The sequence below is a fragment of the Vespa velutina genome, chromosome 6 (assembly GCF_912470025.1).
Source record: "Vespa velutina chromosome 6, iVesVel2.1, whole genome shotgun sequence".
Classification (NCBI taxonomy): domain Eukaryota; kingdom Metazoa; phylum Arthropoda; class Insecta; order Hymenoptera; family Vespidae; genus Vespa; species Vespa velutina.
In genome coordinates, this window is record NC_062193.1 from 9291757 (window position 1) to 9308765 (window position 17009).

Here is a 17009-nt window from a genome sequence, read left to right on the forward strand (position 1 = left end):
CTTTAAAGCCTTAAACCGTGATGGTAATTTCGATATTGCCGAGAAGAAAGGGGAAAAAGAGAGAGAGAGAGAGAGAGAGAGAGAATGTAGTAAGGTATCTATTTTGAACGTACTTGGAAGGGTGTATCGGCCGGATACGGTCGAACAATTTCTCGATCGTGCGTTCTTAATTTGTCAATGTAGAACCATTGCACTAGCTCCTCGTGCGATAAGGAGATAAAAAAAAAAAGTCAGGCAAAAGCGAGAGATAGAGAAAGAGAAAAAGAGACGAACTCGAAGGAAAATAGAAGGGAAATAATAGCGTAGGGAGGACTCTTTGTATATCTAATTTTATTTTAAATGCGAATCTAGATGCTATGAGAACATTACGGAAATAGAGGAAAGGGAGAGAGGAAACGACCCAAGGAGGGCAGTGAAATTCCCAGAGAAATTTCATCCACCGTATATACCGGGAGACAGTAACTCGACGTGTAAATAAACACATGGACGCAAACTCTCAAGCATAGAGCGCGTTTCGGTGTGAGTTAAGCCTGAAATATTGACCGGTCAGGAGATCTTTGGATATGTCACGAATAGAAGGAAAAAGAAACTGAGTTCCTTCTGTTCATTAACAAAGGGAGAGAAATAAAAAGAGGAAGGAAGAATCAGAAGGGAAAAAGGAAGAAAAGGTCTTCGGGGAAAAGGCCTTATTTTTTAAAAAATTTTCTCTTTTATTTCGCGTATCGAAATTTACGCAGGTACGATTATTTCGATTTACCTGTAGGACTTGGCGTGAGTCTCAGCATAGTGTTCTTCACCTGGTGCGGCGTGAAAACGTACTTGTCGAGAAAGGTAAATCTCGTTTGACCTCTGATCTTTGCTGCTTGACCTTTGTGAAGATTGTTAACCACTCGGTTGATCGCTTTTGTGTACTCGCGCGCACCAAAATTCGTGTGCGGCACTACCAGACCAATGGTCAGATTCGGTAAACGACTATTCCCATATCTTCCGTCGAGCGAGCTCTCGCGAATTCCGCTCTGACCGATCGTCGATCTCCAAGCTTGCACTTCGGAGACGACGAGCGTGCCGAGAAGCGAAAGGATCGTCGCCAAGAGAACCTTTGCGTTTCGCATCGTCCTTCTTCTTCTTCTTCTATCTTCGAACACTTGCCATTCTCTTTTTTATTTATTTTGTTTTTTATTTCTTTTTACGTTATTATCGATTGTCACTGTCTAGATTATCGTTAGACTATTTACTACCTCCGACTTTAACCCTGGCTATATCTCGAAAACCTTAAAAGAGGATTCTTTCTTCTTCTTCTTCTTCTTCTTCTCGCTTCTCTTCGTCTTTTTGCTTCTCTCGTTCGTTACCAAAACGAATCCCTCGAAGTACAACGATGAATCGAGGTACAATAGTTTGTATGTTTCGCTTTAGGAAGACGACGTGTTTTGAATGATTGAGGAATCGCGAATTAAGAGTATAATTTTACTCTTTATAATATCTAGATTGTACGATTTGGAAATCGTTGTAAAGTATTATTAATTGTCGCTTCGTCCTTTATCAAAGGTGTTTGCGCTTACGGAAGACACTGGAAAAGAAAGTCGATCACGATCTTTGCCAAAGCATTTTTAATCTCTTTCTTTCTTTCTTTTCGTCTACCCGTAGATAGGACAAATTCGAGCCCCGAATAGTAATTTAACGAAGAAAAGTCGATACCGTTGTAGACGAGTTAGAAACAGGCGAGTACGAAGAATATCGCAAAGTTTTTAAGAAAAAAAAAAAAAGAAAAAAAAAAAAACAGACGAGACAAGAGTAATTACGGTAGAAAGCTAATCTTAAAATTCTTTGATAATTTCGATCGAGAGTATTTGACGAGCCAACTTAACAACTAATTAATAGAACTTCATCCAAGAGTGCACCCAGTTACTCTTAAATTCGGTTTCTCTCTCTCTCTCTCTCTCCCTCTTTCGCGCGCGCACGCGATGCCAATAGCTACTCGATTTTTCGTTCCCCTCGCTCTCTCCACCTTGTTTTCTCGCGGCGAATCGATAGGTCGGCCTTTTAAAAATGATGGATACTTTTCATCTTTCGACAGATGCGTACGTAGTATATTCGACGAATCTCGATTAAATCGACATTGATTTGACAGTCGATTGGACGAAAGGAACTGAAAGGCGAATACGATCGAATATTCGATCGCTTCGAAAGAAAGACTTAACTGGTAACCTAGCATTCTTTTTGCATAGTTGATTGTTTTTCGAGAGAGCCAGTGTCCGATAGTTTCTATTGGAAAATCTAGTTTCGACGGAGAGAGCAAGAGCGAGAGCGAGAGCGAGAGCGAGAGCGAGAGCGAGAGCGAGAGCGAGAGCGAGAGCGAGAGCGAGAGCGAGAGCGAGAGAGAGAAGGGAGAGTGCCTAAGAAATTTCAATTTCCCTGAGATAGATCGAATTGGATTTATCTGCGGCTTCACGGAAGGAAACTACCGGTAACGCGATTCACGGAAATACCAGCTCTTAGTTGGCGACGCTTCGATATGGCTGAGAACAAAGTCATTTTCAAGCGTATCGAATTTCCTAGTTGAAACAAAATGGAAAAAGAACGAGGAAGGAAGGATGCGATATAACGTCTACTATCGAGATATCAATTATTATGCATGACGCTTATGCAAATCTGACTGCTTTGCACGTTTCGGATACTACTGTTTGGTAGAAGACTCGTAATTTGCACGCGTTGCTTGCCATCCATAAATTATTCCCTCTCGTGCATCCATTAAATCTCACCTTTTACAACGCTTTAATTGATCATTATGTCCACGGGTAATACCTAATATTTATTATAATTTATATATAACGAAGGCTGCTGCTGGCTCTCGAGAGCTAATTTGTGGGTAGGAAAAGAAAAAAGCACCATTGTACGATAACATGAACGACGACAACGAAAATAACGAACGAACAAATCATAATTTATGATAATTATATAATCGTCGAGCGGAAAGGAAAAATAATGTCTTTAGGAAAGCGCAAAAAACATGGACTCGTGTCCTTTCCGTACCTTTTCGAATTCTTTCTTGAGAAAATTCTCAAGAGTGATCGTGCACCGAGGTCGATTATCGCAAGGGACCTTTCTTTCCTCCCTTAGGAATTGAGGAAAAGAATAGAAATCGGACTCGTAGCATTTCTCGGAATAATTCGAAAAGGGGAAAATCGAGAAAACGTTTCCCAGCATCTCCGCCATTCATTTTTCCCTTTACCAAGGGTTTATTCTTTTTCGCCCTCTCTGCTCACTTTTCTCTCATTATTAAACACATTGTGCTCCTCGCTCTCGCAAACAAGGCCGAGGGATCGAGCGAAAGGAAGGAAAGTTTTTATATCCGTTTATTTTTCGGATGAAAAATTTCAGTAAACTCTACTTACGGTGGTATATAACGTGTGGCGTGTTTAAGAGTTAAATCAATTTTCTGAAGTGCACGGAGCCGACGTTTTAATAAGAGACCATCTACGTTGCTTTGAGTAACTTGTCCAGCTATTATTAAGTTAAAGTTTCACGAAAAAGATCTGAAAAAGAAGAAGCGAATAGATATTTACCCTCGCAATGAATACGTAACTGGCGAACGACTGATATAACGTAAGAAAAATATCTAATTTGTCCGTGAAAAATTAATAATCGTATGTCAGAGAAAACGAGTAGGAGCTTCCGTTTAATCGTTCCTACTTTCCTTTCTCTTGGTTCGGCGACGTGCCTTTGCAAAAGAAAATTTTCTAATTTTCGTTTTCATCGTTTCTTTGATAGAATTATGAGATAATTTAAGGTAAGAATGCTCGATGAAAGTCAATCGAAAACGCGAGACGATTCTCGAGGATTTTCCTTTTTTGGAAGAAAACGCGTCTCTTTTTCGTCGACCGTGAGAAAAATTAAATTCGACTGGCGAAATTAATTAAATTCTTTTGATTCACGGCCCCGTATTAATCGTCCCCGATCCTCCCACCCCTTCCCCCTGTCCCAGACAAATAACAATCGAACTATTTCGAGCTAGTTTTAATCTCTTTTCATCAAATTTCGTACTCTTAGCGTATCCATTTTTTTTCTCGCGTTATCCTGTCTCACTCGTCGAGAAAGATATGCTCGTTCTCGTTTTAACACCGTTCTGAAAACGACGTAATTAAACGCTGCTCGCGGCAAGCGTGCTTCGCGGGATGACGAATGGTGAACATTAAATTACTTCTTCTATGCTGACCGAAACTTTGAAACGTAGCGAGAGGCTCAATTAAAAAGAGGAAAAATATATTTCGATCGTAATCCCTTTGATCGGTACGCTCGATATTCTTTTTACCGTTTTCGCAAATTTCACGCTCTTCATTTTACCACTCGCAACGGCAACTTTTCTTATACTCTACCTTTCACAGTTGTTAAATGCGTAAGCGTACGCGACAAACGAACGATTTTACTCGTAATAGAAATATTTTTAATACAGAACACAGCACAGTTTTGTTTTCCTATTAAAAGTTAAAATGAAAATAACGAGGACGTAACAATGAGAATTATACGATGCGATCTTTCGTTTTCGAAAGTAGCGCGACATTAAATCGATCGGACGTGGATCGCGTTATCCGGATAAGGAACGAGAGTCCTCTCCCCAGCATCCAGATTAACATTTTTCTTTCATATCACATCGACAAAATTTACACGGTCGACAATAATTAATAGTTAATGAAGTACCGGCGTCCCTAACAAAATTACTGACCCCGATATTAACCGAAAGAGCTTGATTTCTAAGCCGATGGAGAAGACTCTAAATGTGAGTCACAGCTGGCATCCAAAGTTTCTTTTCATGCCAGAAGTATTTCGAACAAGAGGATTAACACAATTTCCTCATTTCTCGACAATATTCGATCCCGACATATGTTTTCACACGGGATACATAGCTATATATATATATGCATGTATGTATGTATGTATGTATGTATGTATGTAGTTTTACGTCTAGAAGGCATCGCTAAAAGTAAAAACATATATGTATATATATCTTCCAAAGTTATATCGAACGACAAGCCGTGATTATCGTTATTACGATCGTTACCATGATCCAGTGGAAAGAGGAAATAACTTTTTCACGGCATGCCAAACATGTGCGTTGAATCGCACGGTAAACAGAATTGAGGATAGCACATATCCAGGATAAATATATCAAGCGTCCGATATTCGATATTAAAACGTCGAGAAGGATGGCGACGACGACAACGACGATGACGACTTTAGCGATATGAAAACGATTGCGAATGTATTTGTAAAGAAAGACCTTTTTTTAATAAAAGAAGAAAGTGGGGAAAAAATGAAAACGTGTCAAAATCTCATACAATTGTGGCGAATCCAAAGACATGGAAGTAGTAAGTAAAAACGTGACAAGGTGACAGGCGAAAAGTGAAAGAAATCATTTGTGCAAGCTCGAAGAGGGGGAAACGGTGGTGACAGGAAAGGACAAAGAGAGAATAGAAAGTTGCGGAGACAAGTGCATAGCGGTTAGGTCGAAGGGTCGCAAAACGTAACCGCAGGTGAATGCCTAGAAGCTGTGCCATAATCATCAGCGGTTCTCGACTCGTTGAGAATCGAGTAAACAAAAGATGCCTTCGTTTCTTGTACTATATAAAGCTGCCTGGTAGAGCTGTTTCCTCGTAGCATCGCTTCAATCCTGATCGGAATCTCTACTCGTACGTGGATAGAAGACGATCGGCTTTCTTATTATATTCCACTATTTTCCGAAGGCAATTAGGAGATAATCGATAAGGGGAAAGCTCTTTTAGGCCCTAAAATATCAATACGTGATAAAAAACGAGCAAATAAGAAAATGCGCTTACTTCGTCTACCAATATTTCATAATTATTCGGAAATTTAGAAAGTTTTCCTCAACTTCTGTAGAATATTCTATATAGTGCCACTCTCGGCTCTTCAAATATTTACGAACATAAATTCGCTTGTATATCGATATGAATGTGTTTATGGGTTAAAGCGTATGTGTATTTAACAACAACGTTATCTCCTCTCATAGAAGAGAGAGAGAGAGAGAGAGAGAGAGAGCAAAGTTTCGATAATAATTAATTATCCTAGGTTTACGAGAGGATTCTGTTTATAGTACGGGTAAACGCGTGTTCAACGCAAGAGAAAAAAAAGATAAAAAGAAAACAATAATCTCTTTATGAATTAATCGAAACATTGTGTGCGCCACGAGAGTACTTCTCGAGAGTGGACCGAACCGTTTCATATCGACGCTGGAAAATGACGACGGAAAACGAAAGAGAGGAGATAGATTCTCATAGGTTCAAGTAGTCATTTATCACGTCAGTTACAAAACGCGCTTTGTTTTTCGATAGACCGTACAACGTGTCTGCGCGTGTTTATGAAACCTAGTACTCGAGGCTCGAAGAGTATCGTCCATTGAACAAGCGATAGAAACGGAGAAACCAAGAGAGAGAGAGAGAGAGAGAGAGAGAGAGATTTACGTACCTTCTCCAAGAAAATACCCGAGAATAGATCGCGCGGATTTGGCAGTGGTGAGAGATCATCAGGATCAACCAGAACGACGATTGTTATTCTCGATTATCGAATCGTCGCAAGCGCCTTAATCCTTTTGAAAGTTTCGTTCGTGGGTGCGTATGCGTAGGTCGAGTAAGACGGAACGAAACGAGACGGTCGAGAGAGGATAACAGAGAAATACAAGAGAGAGAGAGAGAGAGAGTCACAAGCTCATGAAGGATCGATCCTGCATTCGTCCAAGGACGAAATCAGGTCAACTCGATTCTCGATCGTGCGAAACTCGTCGTCGTCCACAATGATCTCTCGGATAAAAATATCTTTCGGACAAAATTGAAAGCCGTTTCCGCATTTCTCCCACGCTACGACTCAATGGAGTCAGCTGTTATTCTTCCTCTATCTCTCTCTCACACGCTAAACAAGGCACGATTTGAGAAGGCCGCATTCCTCTAAACGGATAGGAAAAGTCATCCTGTCATCGACAAAGTTCGCTCTCTCCTTCGTTTCCGTCCCCGTCACCGTTTCCTTTTACTCCTGCGGCTGGCAGCACCGCACACATCCACCCCCGGCCAAAATATCAGCAGCGCCTCGCGTGCACGTACGTACACGACAATTCACGATGTTTACGCGGCTATCGGTTCGACACTTTCACTGATCCGACGATGCACGCCTCCTCCTCCTCCCCCCCCCCGCCCCCTCTTTTTATTACTTTACCTCGTCTTCTTTGGCACACGTGTCGACTCTTCGCGGAACCAAAAGCGTCAGAGATGAAAAGGAAAATTGCGATAGGTACAAGATATGAGAAGTAGATAAGATAGATAGGTAGAGGGAGAGAAGCAAAGCAGCAAGAGAGAGAGAGAGAGAGAGAGAGGCGGAGAAAAAGAAGAGAAAGAGAGAGAGAGAGAGAGAGAGAGAGAGAGAGGAAGAAAAAAGTGCCGGTCAGCAGCCCCGTAGCCTTCGATTTTCGGGAGGAAAGTGAAGGCTGCAGACACCGCCCAGCCAGCAGAGAGCCCGGGTGTGCCAAAGCGAAAAAGCAGCCCCCGTGTTGTGCTCCACCGCACGACGTGGATCGCCCTAATGCGCTCGCGCGCACCTCCCGCGCATGCCTTGGACCCCCCAGTCTCCATGGCGACACCTCCTAGCCGCCAAACGCTTTACTGCCGTCTCTCTTTCTCTCCCTTCCAAATGTCGTGATTCACCCTCGCATGCCACCCCCAAAATACCCACCTCCTAAGCACCACTCCTCGCTACTCTTATTTTATTCAGACGAATCGGACCTTACTCTTTTCCTCGGCTTTTTCTATCTGTTTTTTAATTTTGCTCTTGTTTTCCTTTTTATTATTTATTTCTTTTCTTTTCTTTCATTTTTTTTTCTTTTTTTTTTTCCCCCCCCAATCGACTCCGATAAACACGGAACGATAAGCACGATGTCAGTCTCTCGCTCGTTTCACCTCGATTGGCAATCGATCTAGGAAATTTAATTTCGTGTCAACCATCCTTCGAGGATCGACAGCCTATCTCGTTGATACGTATATATGTATCGGTTAGTAGTAGGACGCTCCGTTAGAGTCTTTACGTGTGTCCGCTGGCGCCCTACTTTTCGGTACATTCGAATCGCGAATTGTCGCAAAAATTTTAAAAAAAGTCATATATTGGCAGGAAACTCGATAGCTAAAGTCATCTTTCTTTGATTTATCTTGAGGTATATAGGCTACCTACGTAATATAATTTTCCATTTGTCATGAAAAGAGCAGTGATTCGTTAATAATACTTTGGTCGAAATCGGTGAACCAAGAATATCGTAAAATTTTAAAGGAACCATGTCGTTCGGTTTAAGAGAAACTTTTCTCGCTCGTAAAGAGAACGAGCGCTGTACATTGTACGCACGATCCTCAGAAAAGAGCAGTGTATTCCTCGGTGAGTAGAAACGAAAGAATAAGCGAACTCTGTGTTTCTACATAATGCAAGATGACGAACTTTCTCCCTTCCTCTCTCTCTCTCTCTCTCTCTCTCTCTCTCTTTCTCTCTTTCATCCATCCTTGTTCGCACCCTCCCTCAGTCGGTTCTGAGCTACCCTCGTCGCTTCGCGGATGAACCGAGACAAAGGGCGTCTCTTTTTTGCTAACGGCAACGATTATATCGGAAAACTGGAAGATTCGTTCGTCGAATCGATTAGAAAATTTTCAATGATGGGTACGATTCGATGGATACGACTCGAACGAAGGCTTATAAATGACGTTGCATGTAGAATAGAAGAAGAGCTTTCCTTTCAAATTCTCTTACAAAGGAAGAAACCATTTCGATGTAAATGCAATAACCTTCTTACGTTTCGACAAATTCGATGATCGTTATCGAGATGAAAGAGATAGAGAGAATGTCTAATGGAAGGGAACATCTTTTAAAGGTATATATCCTACTTAACGTTTAAATTCGAATCAAAGATACATTGTGTTTGGTGACAAAGAAAACAAAAGGGATGCGAATTTCGACGTCCTGGGAATTCTCCTGGTCTCGTTGAAATTTAGCTTGTGAGTATTTTCTAGACTCACGCCGTTTCTATCTTTCTCTATGTATCGATTATAGTCCCGCGTATCGAAGTTCACCCTCGGGAAAAAGAACCGAGAACGAAACGCGAGGGAGAGTTCCGCAAGAAAATAAAAGCGTGCTTTCAATGTGCCTTTCAGAAAGCGAATAAGTCACATTCTAATACTTTATTCGAACTTTCTCAATCGAGAAAGCCTAATCTCGGTGCCTTTTTCTCGCACATTTTTACATACTTTTCGTCTACACCTTTACTATTCCCGTTACCTTGGTCTCCTTCTTTTTCATTCCTTCTTCTCGTGTTCGCTCTTTGAAAACGAAAACGCAAACGCGTCCCGCGAGACTAACAGTGTATTTTCGTTAGTATCTTTCGAGCAAAACAGAGAAAATCCTTAGTAGAGGTTGCGCTATCATCTTCAAAAAAAAAAAAAAAAAAAAAAAAAAAAGAAAAAAGGAAAAGAGAAAAAAGCACATTCGACGAAAAGAAACGAAATGACGAGAATAACTTTTTCGACCACAAAGATCACACATTGAATCATTAGGGACGTTTTGATATTTACACCAAAACCGAAAGAGCTATTAACTCGAATGTCACGAGAAAATTATGCTTTACTAATTATGGAACATGTTCGATCGACAGCCTGATGCTGCCTGCGGGTAGTTGTGATAGTAATGTCGGTGTGCGTTTAAAGAGAGAACGTTGATCGAGCTTTCACAGATAATGTACATTTCAATTCATTTTCCGTCAAAATCCGACCGTAAAAAGCTAATTAACTTCGTTGACGTAAAATTTCTGTCGAATGAAAAATGATCAAATAGTTTCTACTGGCGAGTAATATCGATACGGGGATATCTTCTACGATACCGGTGACATTCGGAAACGGCGAAAAATGTAGAACGTTGACGAATATATATGATAATAGGAGGAATCGTGATTTCCCAACAGAATACGTAAGGTGTGTCCTGAATGCGATCAAATTCGCGATCCAACCATAGTTGGCTTTTGGAATTTGCTGTGGTATTCGCCGGACGTTCTACTCGTCTATAGTCCGGTTATACTATACGAAGGAGTTGGAGTATGGGGAAACGATCGTAGTGCCTGCCGTAAGTTGGCTTTGTTCTTGTCCTCTCTTTCGAGAGTACCGTTCTCGCTAGTCTCACTAGAATTCTTCTTATATCCGACAGTCACTTTGCAAGGAGGATTACAAAAGGGCTGAGAGGGATAAAGAGATCGAAAAAGTAAATCGTAGATGGTACGTGGCCAACGAGTGAACTTAGCCTCTACTTTGAAAAACGGTCGGCCTATCGATCAGCCAACTCGACTTTTTTTTTTCTCCCGCTTCGTTTTCTTTCGAGATAACGAGGAAAGTGTCTCCTCGAGCATATTCGACGTGGCACGTTTTTGCGGGCGTTCGTTAAGTTTGCGTCAGCGTACGAGTTAATGCTGCCAAGGGAAAGAAAAGATTGACCCTCCATGAGCTTTTTCATTCTACCAGACTATCGTTTCGTGAGATAACGCAAGAAGAAGCATCTCGTTGCTACGATTAATCGCTCCCTATCAGAATTAACGCTAACATTTGATCGTAATTAAGTTAGCTCGAATCAAAGGAAAGACCAATTATGAGAAGGCGAATTCTCGTTAGAACGCGCGAATCTCGGCCCTTTTTATCTCTCTCTCTCTCTCTCTCTCTCTCTCTCTATGTTGCACAAAGAGGTCAAAGTGGCAAAATTGTTGGGTTATCCTACGTCGCGTAAATTACGTGTCGACCGCAAAATTTTTCGGCTCGCCTTTATGAAAATGAAAGATAATCGGACAATTCTATTACCGGCGAACGTCTCTCGACTTTAGAGTTTAATGTGAGAAAACACGAGGGTAGTCCGTTGCTCTAGCGAGAAAGCTCCCGAGTAAAAACGTTACAAGGTCCTTCGGCAGATGGCAGGAGCTTGCAACTTGTACGAAAGCACGGTACGATTTCTCTCTGCTCTACCCTCGAAGCCTCGATCGCTCTATTTAATCGGATTTATGTAGGAGACGCGAGCTCGACGAAACCACGACAAGCTCCCTTTCTCCGATGAATCGGATCTTCCTTGTTGCGTCGTTGTCATTATCGTCGTGAGAAAATTAACCGTATCGTTCCTTCCGTTCTCCTATAACGTTAACAAAAGCCGACGATGAGAAGATGGAAGCTGTGTTAGCTTAAACGGCATCCTCTTTGATACAGAGGGTCGTGGTAGGATGTCACTGCTCGATTATTCTCTCGTCGTATCATATTGACCGCCGTTCCTTACCTATCGACAATTTTTCTATCCTCCTATTTCTCTTCCACCGATCGAAAGAAAGTTGCGCCTTGAAATACATTCGTTCATCTAAACTCTCCCCATTCATACTCATTCTTTATCCGCCTCCATCTTTCCCTTTCCATTTGAAACATCGTAACCCTTCATTTAAGATTCAATGAACAAATAAGTACACCTATTCATCGAGTTCATATATATGCTTTGCAAATTTATGTGTGTAAAATGTTGGTCAAATTAAATTTGCAGAGATTATCGAGTTAAATTTTCAATGGGGGGTTTTTTTTTTACGCTGACTCGTTATTTATTATTATTCACAACGTTTACATTTTCCGCTCTTGCAAAATGCAAGGCTAAAGTTTCGAATTAATAGTGTGGCCTTATATACAGGTTAATGAAAAATACAAGAAAAGGATATAAAATAAAAAGGATCGGATAGAGGAATCGATTTTCGTTACGTTTCGAGCAAAGTGTAACGTTTCGCGATATCGAGATACGATCGTCGTTTTCTATTTCACGATTGCTGTTAATGAAAGGTATCGTAACGAGGGAAGAGATTGCCTTCGAGTGATACGTATGTACGTACGTACGTAGCTATGTATGATATCAAAAAAGAGAGAGAGAGAGAGAGAGAGAGAGACGGAAATCGAGAGGCGTATCGATCACGGATGTAAACCACAGGATTTACTTTCGAGAACATGTCAGTCGCCGCAAAATTCGCGTTTAACCACGATGTTCAATTTGCTCTGCGGTCGATTCGTTTCTTCCTGCAATCCAATGACCGACCGAGTGCCATCCATACCATCGTTAAAATCTTGTCATCTCTTTTTGCCGATGCAAGAAAAAACGCGCGAGAAAACATGAAAAACTTGGCATTCGAAGAGATTGTATTCGTCTAACTCGAAACAATCATTAGCTATTCCCTTACGGAAGCTACGATCCGCCGACGGACGCTGGCATCATTTAACGGCGCCCGACCGACCGTCGTCGCTTTTTTCGATACAATATTCACCGATCAACGACGAAATATACGTATTTACTTACACTTACTCGTATCGTTCCAATATCACTAGCCCTCGATTCCATAACTTTGGTATGAGAAAATGGTACTTTGAAAATTACTACATAACACTTAGGAATTTATGAAATTACGCGTTTTAACAAAAGATTAGGAAAAAAAGAAGGGAGAAAAAATAATATTAAAAGGAACTTTATTACTCGTGTACTCCTAATTATTCCAGTTGACGTTCTACAACTCTTTCTACTTACGACCGAAGCTTCCTTTAATATCACGGACACATCCCCCACGCATTACTTATTTCACGCAATTACAAAGTCTAGCAAACTTTCCGGGGGCACGATGTAAATCGGGAAGCTTTTGCAAACTTTTCGTCGAAGACGAAAGGATTCTCTCGTTTTCTCGTTATTCGATTCTTTCCATTCGAATATGATATATTCGGATTTACGATTCGAATGAGTGATAAGCATAGAAATTTTACATTTCTAGGGGAGACTATTCTAGTAATATCGTTACGTAATAATGTAATAACAGTGAATGAACGTTGAGGGATACCGTTATGCTGAAACGAAGAATTTCCTAATGATAAGGAAAATGAAAAAGAAAAAAAAAAAACGAGCGATAACGAGGGGCTTGTTATGAAACATAGAAAACATATCGTTACGTACACTTTGCATAATTTAAAATTCTACAGGATTATTTTATAAAACGAAACGACCAGATAAAAGATTCTTTCCTTTTTTTATTACGAAATTCCTCGAATCGTTAAGCTAACCTTTGAAAGAAATTACGAAAGAGGGAATGAGAAAGAAAATGGGTAACCGATCATGACGTCGATCAAAGAAAGGAGCTTCGCGTATGTGTGCAGCTCGAAGTATAAAAGACCGATGAATAATAATCTTTCTTCCACTATATGTTCGATCGTTAATCGAACGATTTATAATTCGATCGTTTATACTACGTTCCCATCTCCTACCGTTTTTATTTTTCTCTTTTTTCCTTTTTTTTTTTTCTTTCTTTTTTTTTTTTTCTCTTTTTTGATTAACGAAACGGTAAGTTTATTCCGATAGTTAGATTCATTCGCATAAAATCACGTGGATCGTAGCTCCATGACAAACATGTAGCTTTTCGATTCGATTCGTTAAAGAGGACGTTCAATGATTTAACGACGAATTCTTAATAAAGATAAGGTAAAAAGAGGAGATTCAATGGCCTCGAGGCCGTTTCTCGATGTTTATCTCGTAAAGAAGGAGATTTGGCGCACCAGCGAACCGAGATCCAGTCGAATTTATGATACAAAACTACGGTTTAAACGTGAATCCTCCGAGGAATTTCAACATCATTCAAACGCGATCTTTATCTCGTCTTTCATACGTCGCTTTAAACTTTACGACTCGCGAAATGCACTCCTTTTCGCGTACATACGTACGTACGAATGTTGTACGTGTAACGGAGATTGAATGAGGCCGCTCGAAATAGGAAAAAGAAGAGAAAGAGAGGCTTTTCAAGAGTATGGTAATACGATATTTTCGAATGAAATGAATTTAAAAGCGAAAAACAGACGGCGCATCCGTCAAGCTCCCTTGAGTGCAATTTGCAGGATGAATTTTGAGAAACGACAAAAGCGAAAAAAACAGAAATGGACTTGGATGTTAACATCCGCTTCTCCTTAGTCACTTCCACGAGCTTTACAATCATTCGATTCGATGAGCAACTAAATCGACGCATTTCTTCTTTAAACCGGACATTCGAGAACGGGACGACGATTAATATTCGAAGATAGGGGGATAGGTATCGTCTCGCGACGGCTCTCCGAGCGGAGTTATTTTATTTTTTTTTATCAGTGAAAAGGAAAGATCGATATCCCGTCGCAATGGGAACCCTTGAAGAAACCTTTATTCGAGAGGATCTTCGGTAGATTCGCGCGTTGAGAAAAACTGAAGGAAAAATAGAAAGAGAGAGAGAGAGAGAGAGAGAGAGAGAGGGAATATAGTAAAAAGAAGAAAAACAGAATCTGACTCACTTGTCGGACTAGGCGTAAGTTCCATCATCGATATTTTCACGTATATGTCGTGATGTTGAAAGAGTCCGAGCCTTGGTCCTCTTGTACTCTTCTGTAGCATATTTATCGCCGAGGTCACAGCCTTCGTGTAATCCCTAACGCCGAATGTCTTGTACGGCACCATCATGCCAACCTGTCGAGCAAAAATCATTACAATAGAAACCTTCTTTCTTCGATTAATTATAATAAATTCATTTTCTCGCTCATTTTATTCATTTAATGTTGCATTAGATAAACCCATAAAACGAGCTTATAGTGATAAATAAAGGAAACGAAAAGTTCAAACAATAATATTTCATAGTACTCTCGAAAAAAGAGAAAGTTAAGAGGGCTTCAACGAGGCAACATGCCTGAACTATACAATAATATCTAGGTATCTACCATGAAACTCGAGTTTAATGAGTGGACATGAAAGCGATTTAAGCGCCGGACGAAATGAATGGACGTGTTGAAAGTATAAAAAAAAAATAACGCGAAAGAGAGAAAAAGTAAAGTATATATATTTTTGCGCGAAGCTCATTATGTGATACGTATACGGTTGGTAAGTACGTGCACGTTTATGATGGAAAAAATGCGTTTTCTCGGCCAAAAAATGTCTCCTTCGGCCCAAGTCAGAGTCAAATATTCGTCCTCTAATAGATCGAACGTCAAACGGACAAAAACAATCGACGAACGTTTATCCGAGACGTTAATCGTTAGAGAGACGACGATCGATACGATTGTCGACAAAAAAAAAAAAAAAAAAAAAAAAAAAAAAAAAAAAAAAAAAAAAAAAAATAAATTCGCTCTCGTGGCAAGTTTCACGATCGAATAAATTTAAGTCGTCTTATTGACATAAGAATGTTCTTTCTCAGACACGAAATAAACTCTAGCGATATCAATGTGAACTTGTGAGAGAAGCTTTTAGCTGATAAGATAATCAAGAGAATTGTCAAATAACGTGAGAAAATTTTCTCTCTCTCTCTCTCTCTCGTCGCTTTATCCCGTGAATTTTCTCTCCTCGGAGGAAGCCGATCATAAAGTCTTTAACGATACTCCCGTACTCGTGTACGACGAGAACGATTAAAAAACCAAAAAGTAGGAGCATTTGCGACTTTATTATAGCGCAACGAACCGATGCACACCTGTTGCGTAAATCGATTGTTACCGATGAATAGACCGCGAACACTCAAGCTCCTAGAGAGTGATATATAAAGGAGAGGGGGAAAATAGTATGGACCCTTAAACGGAGAATGAAATAATTTCTCTCTTCGTCTTTCACTTTGTTTATCCTAGCAAAGGCATTAATCCTGTATTATTAGAGAAAAAAGATAGATAGATGGATCTCACCTTCAAGTAAGTGTTATTGTGATTGTTTCCCACGGAGGATTGAGGAGTATAAGTGAACCTTGATGGTGGCATTGTCGTCGTAATCATCGTCGTTGTCGCGACCGTCGTCGTGGTCGTAGTCATGAGCACTCTCTTTCTCGTAGAGTTTGGAAATCCGCCCTCCCCTATCCTTACCGCGGAACTACCCCTGGTGCCTCTCGGTGTCGTCGTTCCTCTCTCACCCGTGCCAATTTTAACTCCACTTTCGCCGCGCGTTACGGTGCCATCTGGAAGGCCAGCTAGCACCGGCGTCATCAGCAAGGACACGAACCACCAAGCGAACTTCATCATTCGCAGCCGCTAATCCGTCTACTAGCCGCGCGAGAAGGAAGTAATTACGATTCGAGGATCCTTCCTTGTTTTCTATTTCCTTCCTTTATCTCTATCCAATACGTTCACCTCGATTCTTTTTCATTCTCTTTCTCACCGAATCGTACCGACCAATAGGCTGCCGGTTGCTCTCTTCCATTCAGAACGCTTCCGATCGTCTCACCGTACTCTCCGTCTTTCCTTTCTATCATCTCTGTCCTTGCAGGCTCCTTTCACCGTTCCCTCGAATCCTGAAAAATAAATTATAATAACGTTGTCAGCGACGCGAGAACAATCTAGGAATATTGATTTTATCGATTATCTTCGATTCGTACACTTTGTTTCTTTAATATCACGTATTTCGCTCGAGAAAATAACAAACTTGATATCGTTATATTTATCTTTATTCGAATTATTATCCGTTCATCAGTTCGAATTCATTGATTACAAATAATAGAACGCGCTAATAAACTACTACCGTAGTTGTAAGCCACGAAGACACGAATGCTTCGATCGTGCTAAAGCAGGAAACTTGTTTACATAATACAAAGTCGAGCCATGATCTATTTATACGCCAAAGACGATATCAGTTTACCGTTGAACCGCCGACGAAACGGACGTACGTTTGTCCTTTCGTACTTACGCGATTAGTCATATCTCTTCTAGCTTTTCCAGCGGCTTCTGCATTAAAAGTACCGATTCATAATTGGACAAAGGTGCTAGAAAATTTATTCGTGATTTTGCTTTCTAAGAAATTTCATTGTTGTTGGATTTAGGTCGTCCGTTTTGAACGAACGAACGAACGAACGAACGAACGAACGAATGAACACGTAACGCGCTCTCTCTCTCTCTCTCTCTCTCTCTCTCTCTCCCCCCTTCTCTTTCGAAATGACAAGAATCAGTAAATTTCTC

At 40.7% G+C, this 17009-nt stretch overlaps 1 protein-coding gene across 9 annotated transcripts in view; it reads right to left on the bottom strand.

The window, feature by feature from the left end:
* LOC124949580 (glutamate receptor ionotropic, NMDA 2B) overlaps window positions 1-17009 on the bottom strand; it is a 65279-nt gene that overhangs the window by 21248 nt on the left and 27022 nt on the right. For 6 of the 9 annotated variants that reach the window (XM_047494875.1, XM_047494873.1, XM_047494874.1 and 3 more), the window contains exons 2-3: window positions 15750-16348; window positions 14382-14553 (exon numbers count right to left, since the gene is read on the bottom strand). In XM_047494875.1, coding sequence (XP_047350831.1) covers window positions 14382-14553; window positions 15750-16079 — 502 coding nt within the window. In that variant the 5' untranslated portion in view covers window positions 16080-16348. Of the gene's footprint in view, window positions 1-757; window positions 1568-6477; window positions 7556-14381; window positions 14554-15749; window positions 16349-16432; window positions 16586-17009 lie in introns of those variants that run through there. The other 3 variants (XM_047494877.1, XM_047494876.1, XM_047494870.1) reach the window with 2 other exon arrangements.